General features: G+C 44.5%; 1 protein-coding gene across 1 annotated transcript in view; it reads right to left on the reverse strand.

The window, feature by feature from the left end:
• Nucleotides 1-2,591: 2,591 nt before the first annotated feature.
• The window catches only part of SCN10A (sodium voltage-gated channel alpha subunit 10), a 79,092-nt gene continuing 69,590 nt past the window's right edge, over nt 2,592-12,093 (reverse strand). Inside the window, exons 25-27 of the mRNA XM_054729544.1 lie at nt 11,989-12,093; nt 6,708-6,978; nt 2,592-3,805 (exon numbers count right to left, since the gene is read on the reverse strand). Of these exons, the coding sequence (XP_054585519.1) occupies nt 2,592-3,805; nt 6,708-6,978; nt 11,989-12,093 (1,590 nt within the window). The remainder of the gene's footprint in view (nt 3,806-6,707; nt 6,979-11,988) is intronic.

The following is a 12,093-nucleotide window of genomic DNA, read 5'->3' on the forward strand; positions in this document are numbered from 1 at the left end:
AGGCTGAGCCACTGGGCCCTATAGGACACCTAGCACACAAAGCCACTCTATCAACACAGGGAAGCAGCCAAAATGTGGAGACAAAGAAACAGGCCACAAATGACAGAAATGGAGGAAAGCAAACTACGGGATATAGAATTCAAAACCACACTTATAAGGTTTTTCAAGAATCTTCTAGAAATTGCCAATAAATTTAGTGAGACCCTCGAGGATATGAAAAAGGACCAACTAGAAATTAGCATAAACTGACTGAAATAAAGAATAATATACAGATATCCAACAGCAGACTAGAGGATCACAAGAATCAAATCAAAGATTTGAAATACGAAGAAGCAAAAAAGACTCAACTGGAAAAGCAAAAAGAAAAAAGAATCCAAAAATATGAAGATAGTGTAAGGAGCCTCTGGGACAACTTCAAGTGTACCAACATCAGAATTATGGGGGTGCCAGAAGAAGAGAGAGAGCAAGATACTGAAAACCTATTTGAAGAAATAATGACTGAAAACTTCCCTCACCTGGTGAAAGAAATAGACTTACAAGTACAGGAAGTGCACAGAACCCCAAACAAAAAGAATCCAAAGAGGACCACACCAAGACACATCATAATTAAAATGCCAAGAGCAAAAGATAAAGAGAGAATATTAAAAGCAGCAAGAGAAAAGCAGTTAGTTACCTACAAGGGAGCACCCATACGATTGTCAGCTGATTTTTCAACAGAAACTATGCAGGCCAGATGGGAGTGGCAAGAAATATTCAAAGTGATGCAAGAACCTGCAATAAAGATTACTCTACCCAGCAAAGCTATCATTCAGAATGGAAGGTCAGATAAAGAGCTTCCCAGATAAGAAAAAGCTATAGGAGTTCATCAACACCAAACCAGTATTATATGAAATGCTGAAAGGTATTCTTTAAGAAGAGGAAGAAGAAGAAAAGGTAAAGATAAAAATTATGAACAACAAATACATATCTATCAACAAGTGAATCTAAAAATCAAGTGAATAAAAAATCTGATGAACAGAATAAACTGGTGAATATAATAGAACCAGGGGCATAGAAAGGGAGTGGACTGATAATTCTCAGGGGGAGAGGGGCGTGGGGGGTGTGGGAAGAGACTGGACAAAAATAGTACACCTATGGATGAAGACAGTGGGGTGTGGGTAAGGGCAGAGGGTGGGGTAGGAACCGGGTGGAGGGGAGCTATGGGGGGTGGGGGGGGGAAAGAAACAACTGTAATAATCTGAACAATAAAGATTGATTAAAATAAAAAATGACCCTTTATGTTCTATGTTGTCATATGAACTCCTTGCTATCTTTCATCTTAAGACCTGCCACATGCCTGTGGACTGAATATACTCTCTGATGACCCTTACTCCATTCCAATTAATCTTTTGGGACTTAACTACCATTATCTATTGTGCTTAGAGCAGTGCCTGTCATATAATAGGTACTTAGTAACATTTGTAGGATGAATTAAAGAAAATATTGGCCGTACCTTTTATCTCCCAGATCTTCTTTCTCAAAACATCTCTTATCTTTTGATTATAGTAATTATGAAGTCCTGGCCCAAGGGGAATGTGAAAACCTTCCTCCTTAAAGTCTGACTGTGAGATGTGGAACAGGCTCTGGAATATATCCAAAAGCTGCCTCTTTAGCTATATAGCAGAGAGGTCTGGCCATTGCGGCTTCAGAAGAGAGAGCGTTTAACTCATCTAAATTGACAGGACACCACTGCATTCTACAACATAAAATGCAAGGGCTATAGAGAGTGTCCAGTCTGTGCCCCCTCCCACCAATTTTACAAGTGGGGAAGTTGAAGTTCAGAGGTGAAAGAGGTTGGCCAGGTCAGCCAGGCAATCAATCAATGGAGGAGTCAGGATTAGGACAAGTTCCCAGGCCAGTGCTCCTTCTCCCCCCTCCCACCTGAGCCTCAAGCTTAAACTGCAGACTATCAGGAACCCTGGAAGTGAAGGAGAAGTGATTTATGACACATCAATATCACATATTTTTTTAAAAAATGATGCTTTAAGATACAACATTAGTCTTGACCTACCTTTAAAAATATTAATTTTAATGGCTATCTCAAAGGCCTTTCATGACATAGACCACAGGTGTTACCTTGGGCTGGGGCAGTTGTCTGCAGCTCTCAACATGCAGTCATGCAAAATCCTAAATAACATTGTCAGTCTCTACATGGTGTTTCACAGAGCACTCACTACCTTGGACCTTCAGCAACATCCTTGCCATAGATCTCTGGAAGTTCTGGTCCTGAGAAGTTTGTCTTGATAAATGGAAGCTCTGATCACAATAAAAATAGAAGAATCAGGGACAGTTTCTGGACAGTGAGGGAACCCATCATCTGATACTGAAATTCGTAAGGGAAGTCACAGTGGAGATGCTCCTGGCTTCTGACTCTTAGTGGGGGCTTCTCCAAAGATGGGTACCAACTGCATTCCCTTGCCCAGTTCTGACATTGTGACCAGTGGCATGCATGGTGAGGTGGTAGGTGGGTGCCCACCTGTAGTGGGAAAGAGTTATCACAGAGCAGAAGGGCACATCAGAACAGGATGTGCCCATGCTGGAGTGTCCTCACACTAGGGTGCAGGGGGAGTGGCTTCCTTACTGGTAGCTTCACCTACATTTTGTATTGAGCTAGATGTGCTCATGTTGACTTGATTACTAAGGCCTCTAGTGACACTGTCATAGGAGGGTGGGAAAGATATGGCAGATGCAGTTTCAGATTTATCTGGAAGCACACTATTCTCATTTTCGGCGAATGCAACGAAGTCTTCATCGGGAAGTGACACAGCCTCCTCCTCAGCCCTGGCCACACCGGGGGGATTGAAGATTGTCTTGGAGCGGTGGAACACATAGCTCCGATAGGCCTTTTGAATGATGGTGGCTGAAATGTCTTCTTGCTTCCACCGGAGGGTGGTGGCTATTGGTTCATAAGATGCTTTTGAAAGATTTGTGGCCATAAACTTGTCTTCCATATTTGCCTTCAGAGAATCCAGCTCCCCAGACTCTCCCAGAACATTCTTGGTGAAGGCAAAAAGGATGTCCAAGCAATGGATCTTATCTCCAGGGACCAAGGGAAGGTCCATTCGGATTAATACGTTCCGATTGGGTTTTGGGATTTGCAAGGGGCCAGAGAGGGTGTCTGCAAAGTCTGAGAGGGCAGAAAATGTTATGAACTGGGTGGCCTCCGGGTCAAACTTTTCCCAGGTCTCATAGAACATGTCAAAGTCGTCCTCGCTCAGGGGCTCGGTGCTCTCCTCCGTGGCCACATTGAAGTTCTCCAGAATCACTGCGATGTACATGTTGACCACGATGAGGAAGGAGATGATGATGTAGGTGGTGAAGAAGATGATGCCCACGGCTGGGTTCCCACAGTCCCCTCTAGTGCTATTGCTGTTGGGCAGATTGGGGTTGCAGAAGGGGGGCCCCGTGTTGAGGATGGGGTTGAGGAGACCATCCCAGCCAGCCGACGTGGTGATCTGGAAGAGGCACAGCATGCTGTTGGCGAAGGTCTGGAAGTTGAACATGTCGTCGATGCCAGCCTCCCACTTGACATGGGGGAAGGTGGCCATGCCGAAGATGGAGTAGATGAACATGACGAGGAAGAGCAGCAGCCCGATGTTGAAGAGGGCAGGCAGGGACATCATGAGGGCAAAGAGCAGCGTGCGGATCCCCTTGGCTGCTCGGATTAGCCTGAGGATGCGGCCGATTCGGGCCAGACGGATGACTCGGAGGATGGTTGGGGAGAAGTAATTTTCAAGTGATGAAATAATTGCAAAAACCGCCAGGCCTTAAAAAGAGAGAGAAGATGATCTAAATTAGTACTCTCAATCATGATCCCTGACACGGTTGGCTGTGATCACACGCCTTCATCTTGGCTCCAGATGAACTTATACATGTGTATCTGTATTCAAAGACACTGAGCCCTTCTAACCTGGCACAGTGGTTGGCATTGAGTAGGGGCTTAGTAAGTGTTAACTGCAGAAATCCTCTCTCTCTCAGGTAAGGCTCACCCTTCCTATCATGGTCTTATCTTTCTATCCATCCAGAATATCTTTTTAGTCAACCTCCATGGTCAAAACCTTATCTTCTGCAGCGTAATTCAGCTGGAAGTGACTGCACCCTATTCCATAAGCTCACAGTCTATTGTCTGCTTCTGTCTATGACCCAGAGCCTGCTCTTCCCTGAGAATTCAGCCTTTGGCCCATGCCTTTTCCTCCAACCTGGTCCTGTGCTCTGTGAAGGCCACGACCCCTTGTGATTCATCTCCCTATTTCCTACTGTGAAGATTGACTAAGTTCCTGGCACAAGGTCCTGGGGATAATTGTACAGAGACTGGTATTAATTATAAGGGGACCTGAGGAGTTTGGCAACTTGCTGACAGCTAAAGCAGAATGGCTTTGAATGACCAGCTGTCTGCATAATGGCCTTTATTTGTTTCTTTCATTTTCCCAGCTGTGTTTAAACTCTCTGTTAGGGTCTGGAGATGGGCATGTTTAAGGTCAGTTACAGCCCCCCCACCCCACTATGAACAAGGTTGGAAAGATGAAGAATGCATATGTCCCTCCATCTGGTATCTTACTTGAAGATTTGTAAAGCTTGGTTTTGGGGAACTGTGGGACTTATTGGGACTACCAAAGGTAAGGCAAGGCGTTTAGGTAAGACATGATTCAAAACCTCGTAGGACAAATGGTGAGGGGTGTGGTAGCAAGCTCTCTCCTTGCCAGGATTCCCTTGACCCTCTTCTCCAAGTTGCCTTTTATCATAGGAACATGAGTAGAGACAGTATTGTGTTGGAAGGTGGAAGGAAGTGGGAGGAGACTTGGGAAATAATTATAATTTTTGATTATAAAGTCTTAATGAAGGCCTCTCTCCTAAAGTCCACTTTAACTAGGACATTATATGGACACATAATGGGTACATAATGTGTCCACATAATCTCCTTAGATTCTTGCCGGCCAACTGGTCTATGTCTACTTCAAGGGAGAATAAATGTTCATAGTTGTAACATTTAGATATTCAATGCATGTCTTGCTGGAAGGAAGAAAGGGAGAGAAGGATGGACAGGTGGAATCTGTCTGTCACTGGCTTTCTAGCTGTCTCTTGGAGTGACTTCTACCCAGGGACATGTTGCTGTGTAGGTCATAGGAACTGGTAGTTAAGGTGACCACATTATAGAATTGAGTACTTTAAGTATATTTTATTCCTACGAATAAGTTCCCTTCTCTGAAATCATATCAAAATGGACTTTAGAGTCTGTCACTTTGGAAGACAAACGGACAAAACAAACTTCCCATAAAAACCAGCAGCAACAAGAGAATAAAACAAAACAGAAGTACATTACCCCCTTCCCGCCCCCCTCTCCCACCCACTCACCACCACCACCAAACAACTAAACACAACCCAAGGCTGTATTTCAGCACCAGGTAGGGAGATTGATGTTAGCTTCTGATTGGAAACCAATGGGAAGTTAAATCTACAGTTATGCCCTGATATGAAAAGTAAGCAGGTCAGGATGTATTTACAATGCAAAGTAAAGCTGGTGTGCTGGGATTTGGCTTTTATAAGGCCAAACTTTGGCTAAACCACAAGAAGGCCAGGGACAGTTTCTCGGTTGTTGGTGGGAGATGGCTAGTTCATTAGAACATTAGCCTGGTCTAATTTCAGCTCCACCCTTTACAAATTGTATAACTTTGCATAACTTTCCAAATCTCTGGGGCTCAATTTTAAATGTATAAAATAAGAATAATGACACTGCTTTCACAGGGCTACTGTGAAGTTTCACAGCGCCCAGCCCAGGGCTCAGACCTCAGCACTCATTATGGGGGCTCCTTGCCGAAACCGGTTTGGCTCAGTGGATAGAGCATCGGCCTGTGGACTGAAGGGTCCTGGGTTCGATTCCGGTCAGGGGCATGTACCTTGGTTGCGGGCACATCCCCAGTAGGGGGCGTGCAAGAGGCAGCTGATTGATGTTTCTCTCTCATCGATGTTTCTAACGCTCTATCCCTCTCTGTAAAAACTCAATACAAATATATTTTTTAAAAAAATTATGGGGGCTCCCTTCTCCACTTTAGCCTCTGACTCTACTCATTTTCTCTGAACAACTTTGGCCCCCAAATACTGGGCCCATCATTCAAGAACACCCAGACTAGACCATAATAACATTGATCTCTTGGCATTGATCCCTTGACTTTTCTATTCTCATATTCCTTAAGAGGAGAGTTATACGGAGATTTAATTCCAGACTCTTGACAATAGTCTCCTCCCAGACTTTCTTCACTCAGTTATAGTCCACCTCCTTTTTCAGAAGGTGCATTTTATGACTCACTTCACATCACACCACCCACTCTCTGATTTGAAGATCATAAAAATAAGGCCCACTGGAAACTCCATCATCTTAGGTTCTCTGGAGGAGCAGTTGTTCCCCATCAGCCCCAAAAAGTCTGTGTACACAGCAGGTGCCTGAAGACACTTCATGACAGCAAGGAGAAGGCCAGTGAAACCTCTGCATTTGACTGAGAGGCCCAGGGGCATTTTAAATCTGCTGCGCTTGGAAGGAAGCAAACACTGGGCTCCTCTAATGTATAACATGTTTAAAAAGTTTGTTTGTTGGTTCCCCTGGTTTTGAAAGAAGAGCCAAAACAACCCCAAGCAGAGGCTGGGCTTCCCCACCACGTGTGATGCCCACTTACTCCCAATGGAGAGGACCACGACGATGAAGTCAAACACATTCCAGCCGTTCAGGAAGAAGTATTGCCTCAAAGCGAACATCTTCAGGACGCACTCTCCGGTGAAGACAGCCACAAAGAACTGGTTGATTTTGTTAAGGATTTTCGTCTTTTCCTCACTCTGATCATCTGTCTCCACCATCATAGTGATCATGTTGAGGCAGATGAGGACCATGATGCTGATGTCGAAAGTCTGTCTGGTCACGATGTCAAAGACAAAGCCCTGGTACTTGTTCTGAAGAAACAAGAGATGGCACGTCAGGGCCTTTTGGCCAACATAAATCAGGCATCTGGGGGCCTGTGTTCTCCAAAGACAGGGTTTCAAAGTCTGTCTCTTTTGTCTCCCTCACACTCCACATCCAATCAGAAGCCAAGATCTGTCCAATACATCACTCTTGGTTGGTTCTACTTCATTGCCTCAATTCAAGTCCTTATCACCTCTCCTGGCCTGATGAAGTCACCAGGCACTTTGTCCTTGTCCATGCTCTTCCTTCCATTTGCAATGCCCTTCCACCCTGTTTCTTGGTATATAAATCCCAATAGTCTTGAGTAATCTATCTCTCTTAATCCTCACTTCTTCCAGGGAGTTTTCCTTAATCATATCACACCACATTGCCCCTTCTTTGGGGCAATCCTTTATGGTCAGTCTTTATGGTCAGTCTTGAATTCTAGCATTTCATGTATGCTTCTCCTCTCTACTAGACAATGAGCTTTTAAATATAGGAGCCATGTCTTATTTAACATTGTGTTCCTGTAGTGCCTTGCATATAGCAAGAGTTCAAGAACTGCTTGCAAAATTATTGATTCAAGGGTGAAGTTAGTGTGATGGTGCAACTTCTTCCTGCAAATGCTCTCTTTATTCCTGGGGCTGTGCAGATGTCTAAGCCAATGCAGGGACAAAGCATGGGGTCAAGTCTTGATTGTTTGCACTCTTGGAAAGAGGCAGAATGTCCTGGATAGCAAAGAGATAATTTCTATTTGGCTGTTTTTATGGCGTTTTAAGAAAGTTCCTAGCATGGCACTCTAGTCTTTCCTGTGCTGTTAACTTCATAGTGTTCTGGGACTCCTTGATCTGAACTCCATTCTCCACTCCTGACCTTCTCCTGAGTTCACCTGCCTTGATCTGCAAACATCTCCTTTTACTTAGGGCTGATACTTTCTCCCCACCCCATGAACTCCAGGGCTAAGCGGCAGGCCCAAGATCTTTCTTGTTCCCCTCTGTCAATTCCAGACCTTTATTCTTGTGTCTTGTAAAGTCCTTCCTTCTTGAAGCTTGTGTCACTGATGAGTAAGGCTCTTAGCCACATTTGGACACTCTTGGCTATTATGTCTTAATTCCTTAGCTAACTATCTAATGACCTAGTTTTTCATAATTTAAAGAAAAATCTTCCTGAACATCACATCTTCCCCAACTCCCACCCTATTCTCTCTCTACTTTCACAGAAAAAATTTCTTGAAAGAGTTGTGCGCAAGCACTGTTTCTCATTCATTCCTCAACCCACTTCAACATAGCTTTTGTCCCCATCCTGCCACTGAAATGGTTTTTGCTAAGATCACCAATGACCTCTATAATGCTAACTCCAAGGACACTTGTTTGGCATTGATTACCAACCCCACCCATCTTGAAACTCTCCTTTTTTTGGTTTTCATCATGCCTTATTTTCCTGGTTCTTTTCTTAACTTCCTGGCTACTCCTTTTTGAGTCTTCTTTACCCAACCTTTAGATGTGAGAATTCCTCAAGTCTCAGTCCTAGGCACCCTTTGCTTTTCAACCCATTCTTTCTCCCTTGGCAATCTCCCAAACCTGTGAATGAATATATATGTGGTTTTTGCTAATTATTTTCTTGAGTCACTGGACTGTTATCTCTGTGAGGGCAGGAACTTTATCTATCTTGCTTACTGCTCTACCCCACTATCTGTATAGTACCTAGTACACAATAGGTGCTCAATAAATAGGTGAATGAATGGATGACAGAATAGACAGTTCTGTTACCCACACATTAAAAAAAACCACCATAAAGCCAATCTACTAGGGTTTGAGTAAATTTAATTCTGCACAACAGGCACTTAATAAATGTGTACTATGTGCAAGGCTCTGCATGAGTGAGGGAGGAAGAGAGGAAGCTGTTAGGAGTCTCACCAGGGAGCTCCCAGGAGCTGCAAAGCAATCAGAGGGGAGAAGGGCTGTGACAGAGGCTGGTTCCTACTTTCTCCTTCACGGTGGGGATGAGTTGCTCCCTTATGCGGTTAGAGCAAAGAATCAGACCCAAGTGGGCATGGTTCCGGCATAATTGTCGACTCACATCTTTTCTGGAGTGGGAGGGGTATTGCTGAGCCAATAATAGCTTCCATTTCATCAATGAAAATGGTGAAAAAACAGAGCCCATTCATAGCCACATGACTTTGAATGAAACAGAACAGGTGACAACATTGCTAAGTTCCAGGCATCGAGTTTGCCCTGTATATTCAGACGCTGGGGACGCAGCAGCTTGCTGGCTGCTCTCGGCTTAGCCTGTGGGCAGTGATCACACCTTTGCAACCCTTACTGCTGTCAGAGATGATGAAGTGGGTGACTGATAATGTGATATTATAGAGCCTATTATTTTCCCATAAAGTGGAGTATATAAAACCTGCTTTTAGTGACTTCTATAGTAAAGAATGTTATAGAATAAAATTTCTTAGTCTCATGGAAATCTTAGCTCTTTGTTATGGATGAAGCATAAGGTTTAGAACCTGGGCTTCAGTAAAAGTGATAAGCAGTATGTATGTGAATGGGTTAGAGGTCCCTACGTCATCCAGGTTGGCTGTGTTATGTCATGGCATCCATGCAACTGTGGGTCAGATCTGTGCCAATGCTCTACTTATCTGACCAGCTTGACCTGTTGGGACTCCTAAGGGAAGAAGGTGAGCATTCTAGTGCCACTGGTCATGTGAAAAGGAAACTGGACCTGAGAAGGTGGATCTTATATGGCAGAGGAAATTTCTCTTTTTCTTTGGGTTTCTTTCTTAGCTCTGGACTTTGAGGAGGACAGGAAATCAGACTTGTGCCACCGGGTGGTGGATGCCAAGATGTTGTCTGCCATATGGATGCCAGCCAGGAGCTGGGATGGGTCTTGGCTGTAGTTGCTACTTGGGCCCTGCAGCATCCCCAAGACTTCAAAGTCTTGTTTGAATGTCCCAGCCTTGCCTCAGTTATGCTGAGGGGAACAAAGGAAAAAGTGTTTGCCATTCTTGGACCAGAATGTTAAGGAGAGAGCCATGCTCCCCCACTAGAGCTAGTTTAGTATTGATAGTGATTATCGCATCCTCCTTCCTCCCAACCCCCATCCTAAGGGATGATGAATCTCAGGAACACAGTTCGTCTATGCTCTCGCTTACATTACCTATGTGAAGAATCTCCTGCCAGTGCCAATCTTGGAGGACCTTGGTTGTGGCTTAGTTAGGAAAAATGGTGATTTTGTTGCAGGTCTTCCTGCCCAACCATCAACCTCCACCTCTATTGTAGTGCCTGGCATTCCAACATTAGTTCCTACCTTTGTATTAAGATAGTGTTCTCGCCACAGTTCCTTTTTGAAATGCAGCCCACCCTGTCCCAGGGAAATTGTCTTCCTTCAGAGGAGGAAGCTATGGTGGCCTGTGGGATTGGTTGATGAGAGGGGAGAAGCTGAGATATCATAGAGAAATTGAGTAGTAGTAGTTTGTAGGGTGAGGTTCCAGAAACCATTTTGATTTTACGAAGGGTTGTCCCTAGCATAGAACTCCTTGGTGTCTGGTTCAAACATGGAGTCAACATCAGTCCAGCCATCACTAAAGGCCAGAATGGACTCAGTTGCTTATTTCTCAGTAAGTCTGAGCATCCTCCAACTGTAGCCCCTGACTTGACTCTGATTGGCTGGGCTCAGCCTTTCACCTATATATTCTAGTTTTGAGCCTGTTCTTGCCCGTTGGACTGGTTGACAGAGGGATACTCAGAGAACTTGAAGGACTTTTCCTCAGGTTCATCCATGCTCACTCACGCCCAGTTATCTTGATCTTATGGGGATTTGGGAGGAAACCTCTGCCTCTGACATCCTATCACTCCCCATTGTAACATTTCTTATCAGAACTGAGAATAGTAAGAAATTTACGACCACTGGTTCCAAGTACAGTGTGCCAAAGTTCATAACACTTTTTTTCCTCCTGTAAATGTTTTTAAGACTCTGTATTCATGGATATTTTAGTAATTTATGCAAATCCCATGCCTTGGTTTAGAAATTCTAATGTAGGTCTTTCTAATTCATTTAGGGAAAGGCCTGTCTCTTTGTTGAAGGTCCTTAAGCTCTGCCCTTGTTTGGGGAAGGGCTAATGGGATTTTGCCATGGACAGTGCCTGTAGTTTTCTTCATAAATGTTGCATCTTAACCACAGAAAGGTTATATAAAGGGACAGGATGCCGATTCTATTCACTGGAATAGATGGCTTAGAAATTCTTTGAAGAGGTTTAGCTGTATATTTCCAGCATAGCAACATCCCCACTCCCAAACCTGTTGCTCCACTTCCACCAGGGGCCAGACACAGGGCTGATGCTTTCTACCTTCTGGCAGAGGCCTGAGAAAAACTTAGATGGTAGGTATCATGTAGGTTTGGGTGCTGCATTTAACAGGAGAATAAGAGGGCATGCCTCTTAGGGGCTTTGTGAATAAAGGAATCAAAGTGGAGGATGGCTCTAAGTTCTGGTCAATCTTTAAATACTAGAGTGAGATAGGTTTTTATTTCTATTGTGCCATCTGACCATGATCTTGATCAATCCAGGATCCACAGAGGGTTGGATTTTGGCCATTTCCCCTCTTTCTAGCTGTAGGAATGGGGGGAAACGTAGGGTAAGGCTAGAGATCCATTGCAACCTAGCTCATAATGCATAAGCACACAATGCTTCATCTCAGAGCTCTAACCATCCTTCTTATCACTTAGCCTAATCAGCTCTCAATCCTGTACTTGAGCCCTAAAACTGTTGTGGAAGTCAGTGCTTCCCTAAACAGTTCTATCTGGAGTAACTGTGGAAGATATGTTCACTCTTTAAGACCAGAGTTGCTTCTTTTAGACGTCTCATTCCTTGGACCTGAGAACGCTCATTACCCTCATCCCTGAACTCAACCCACATCTCCTCCTCCACAGAGGGCACTGCCTGGGCCCCTACCCAGCACAGGCATAGGCTGTCAGGTTGGATTCGTAGACACACTCTGGTAGAGGGAAGCTCTGGGACTCACCAGGGGCCGGGGAATGGGCTTCTGGGGCTTCTTGGAGCCCAGCTTCTTCATGGCGTTGTAGTACTTCTTCTGCTCCTCTGTCATGAAGATGTCCTGGCCCCCTAA

Source organism: Eptesicus fuscus, chromosome 18 (genome assembly GCF_027574615.1).
Source record: "Eptesicus fuscus isolate TK198812 chromosome 18, DD_ASM_mEF_20220401, whole genome shotgun sequence".
Lineage (NCBI taxonomy): Eukaryota > Metazoa > Chordata > Mammalia > Chiroptera > Vespertilionidae > Eptesicus > Eptesicus fuscus.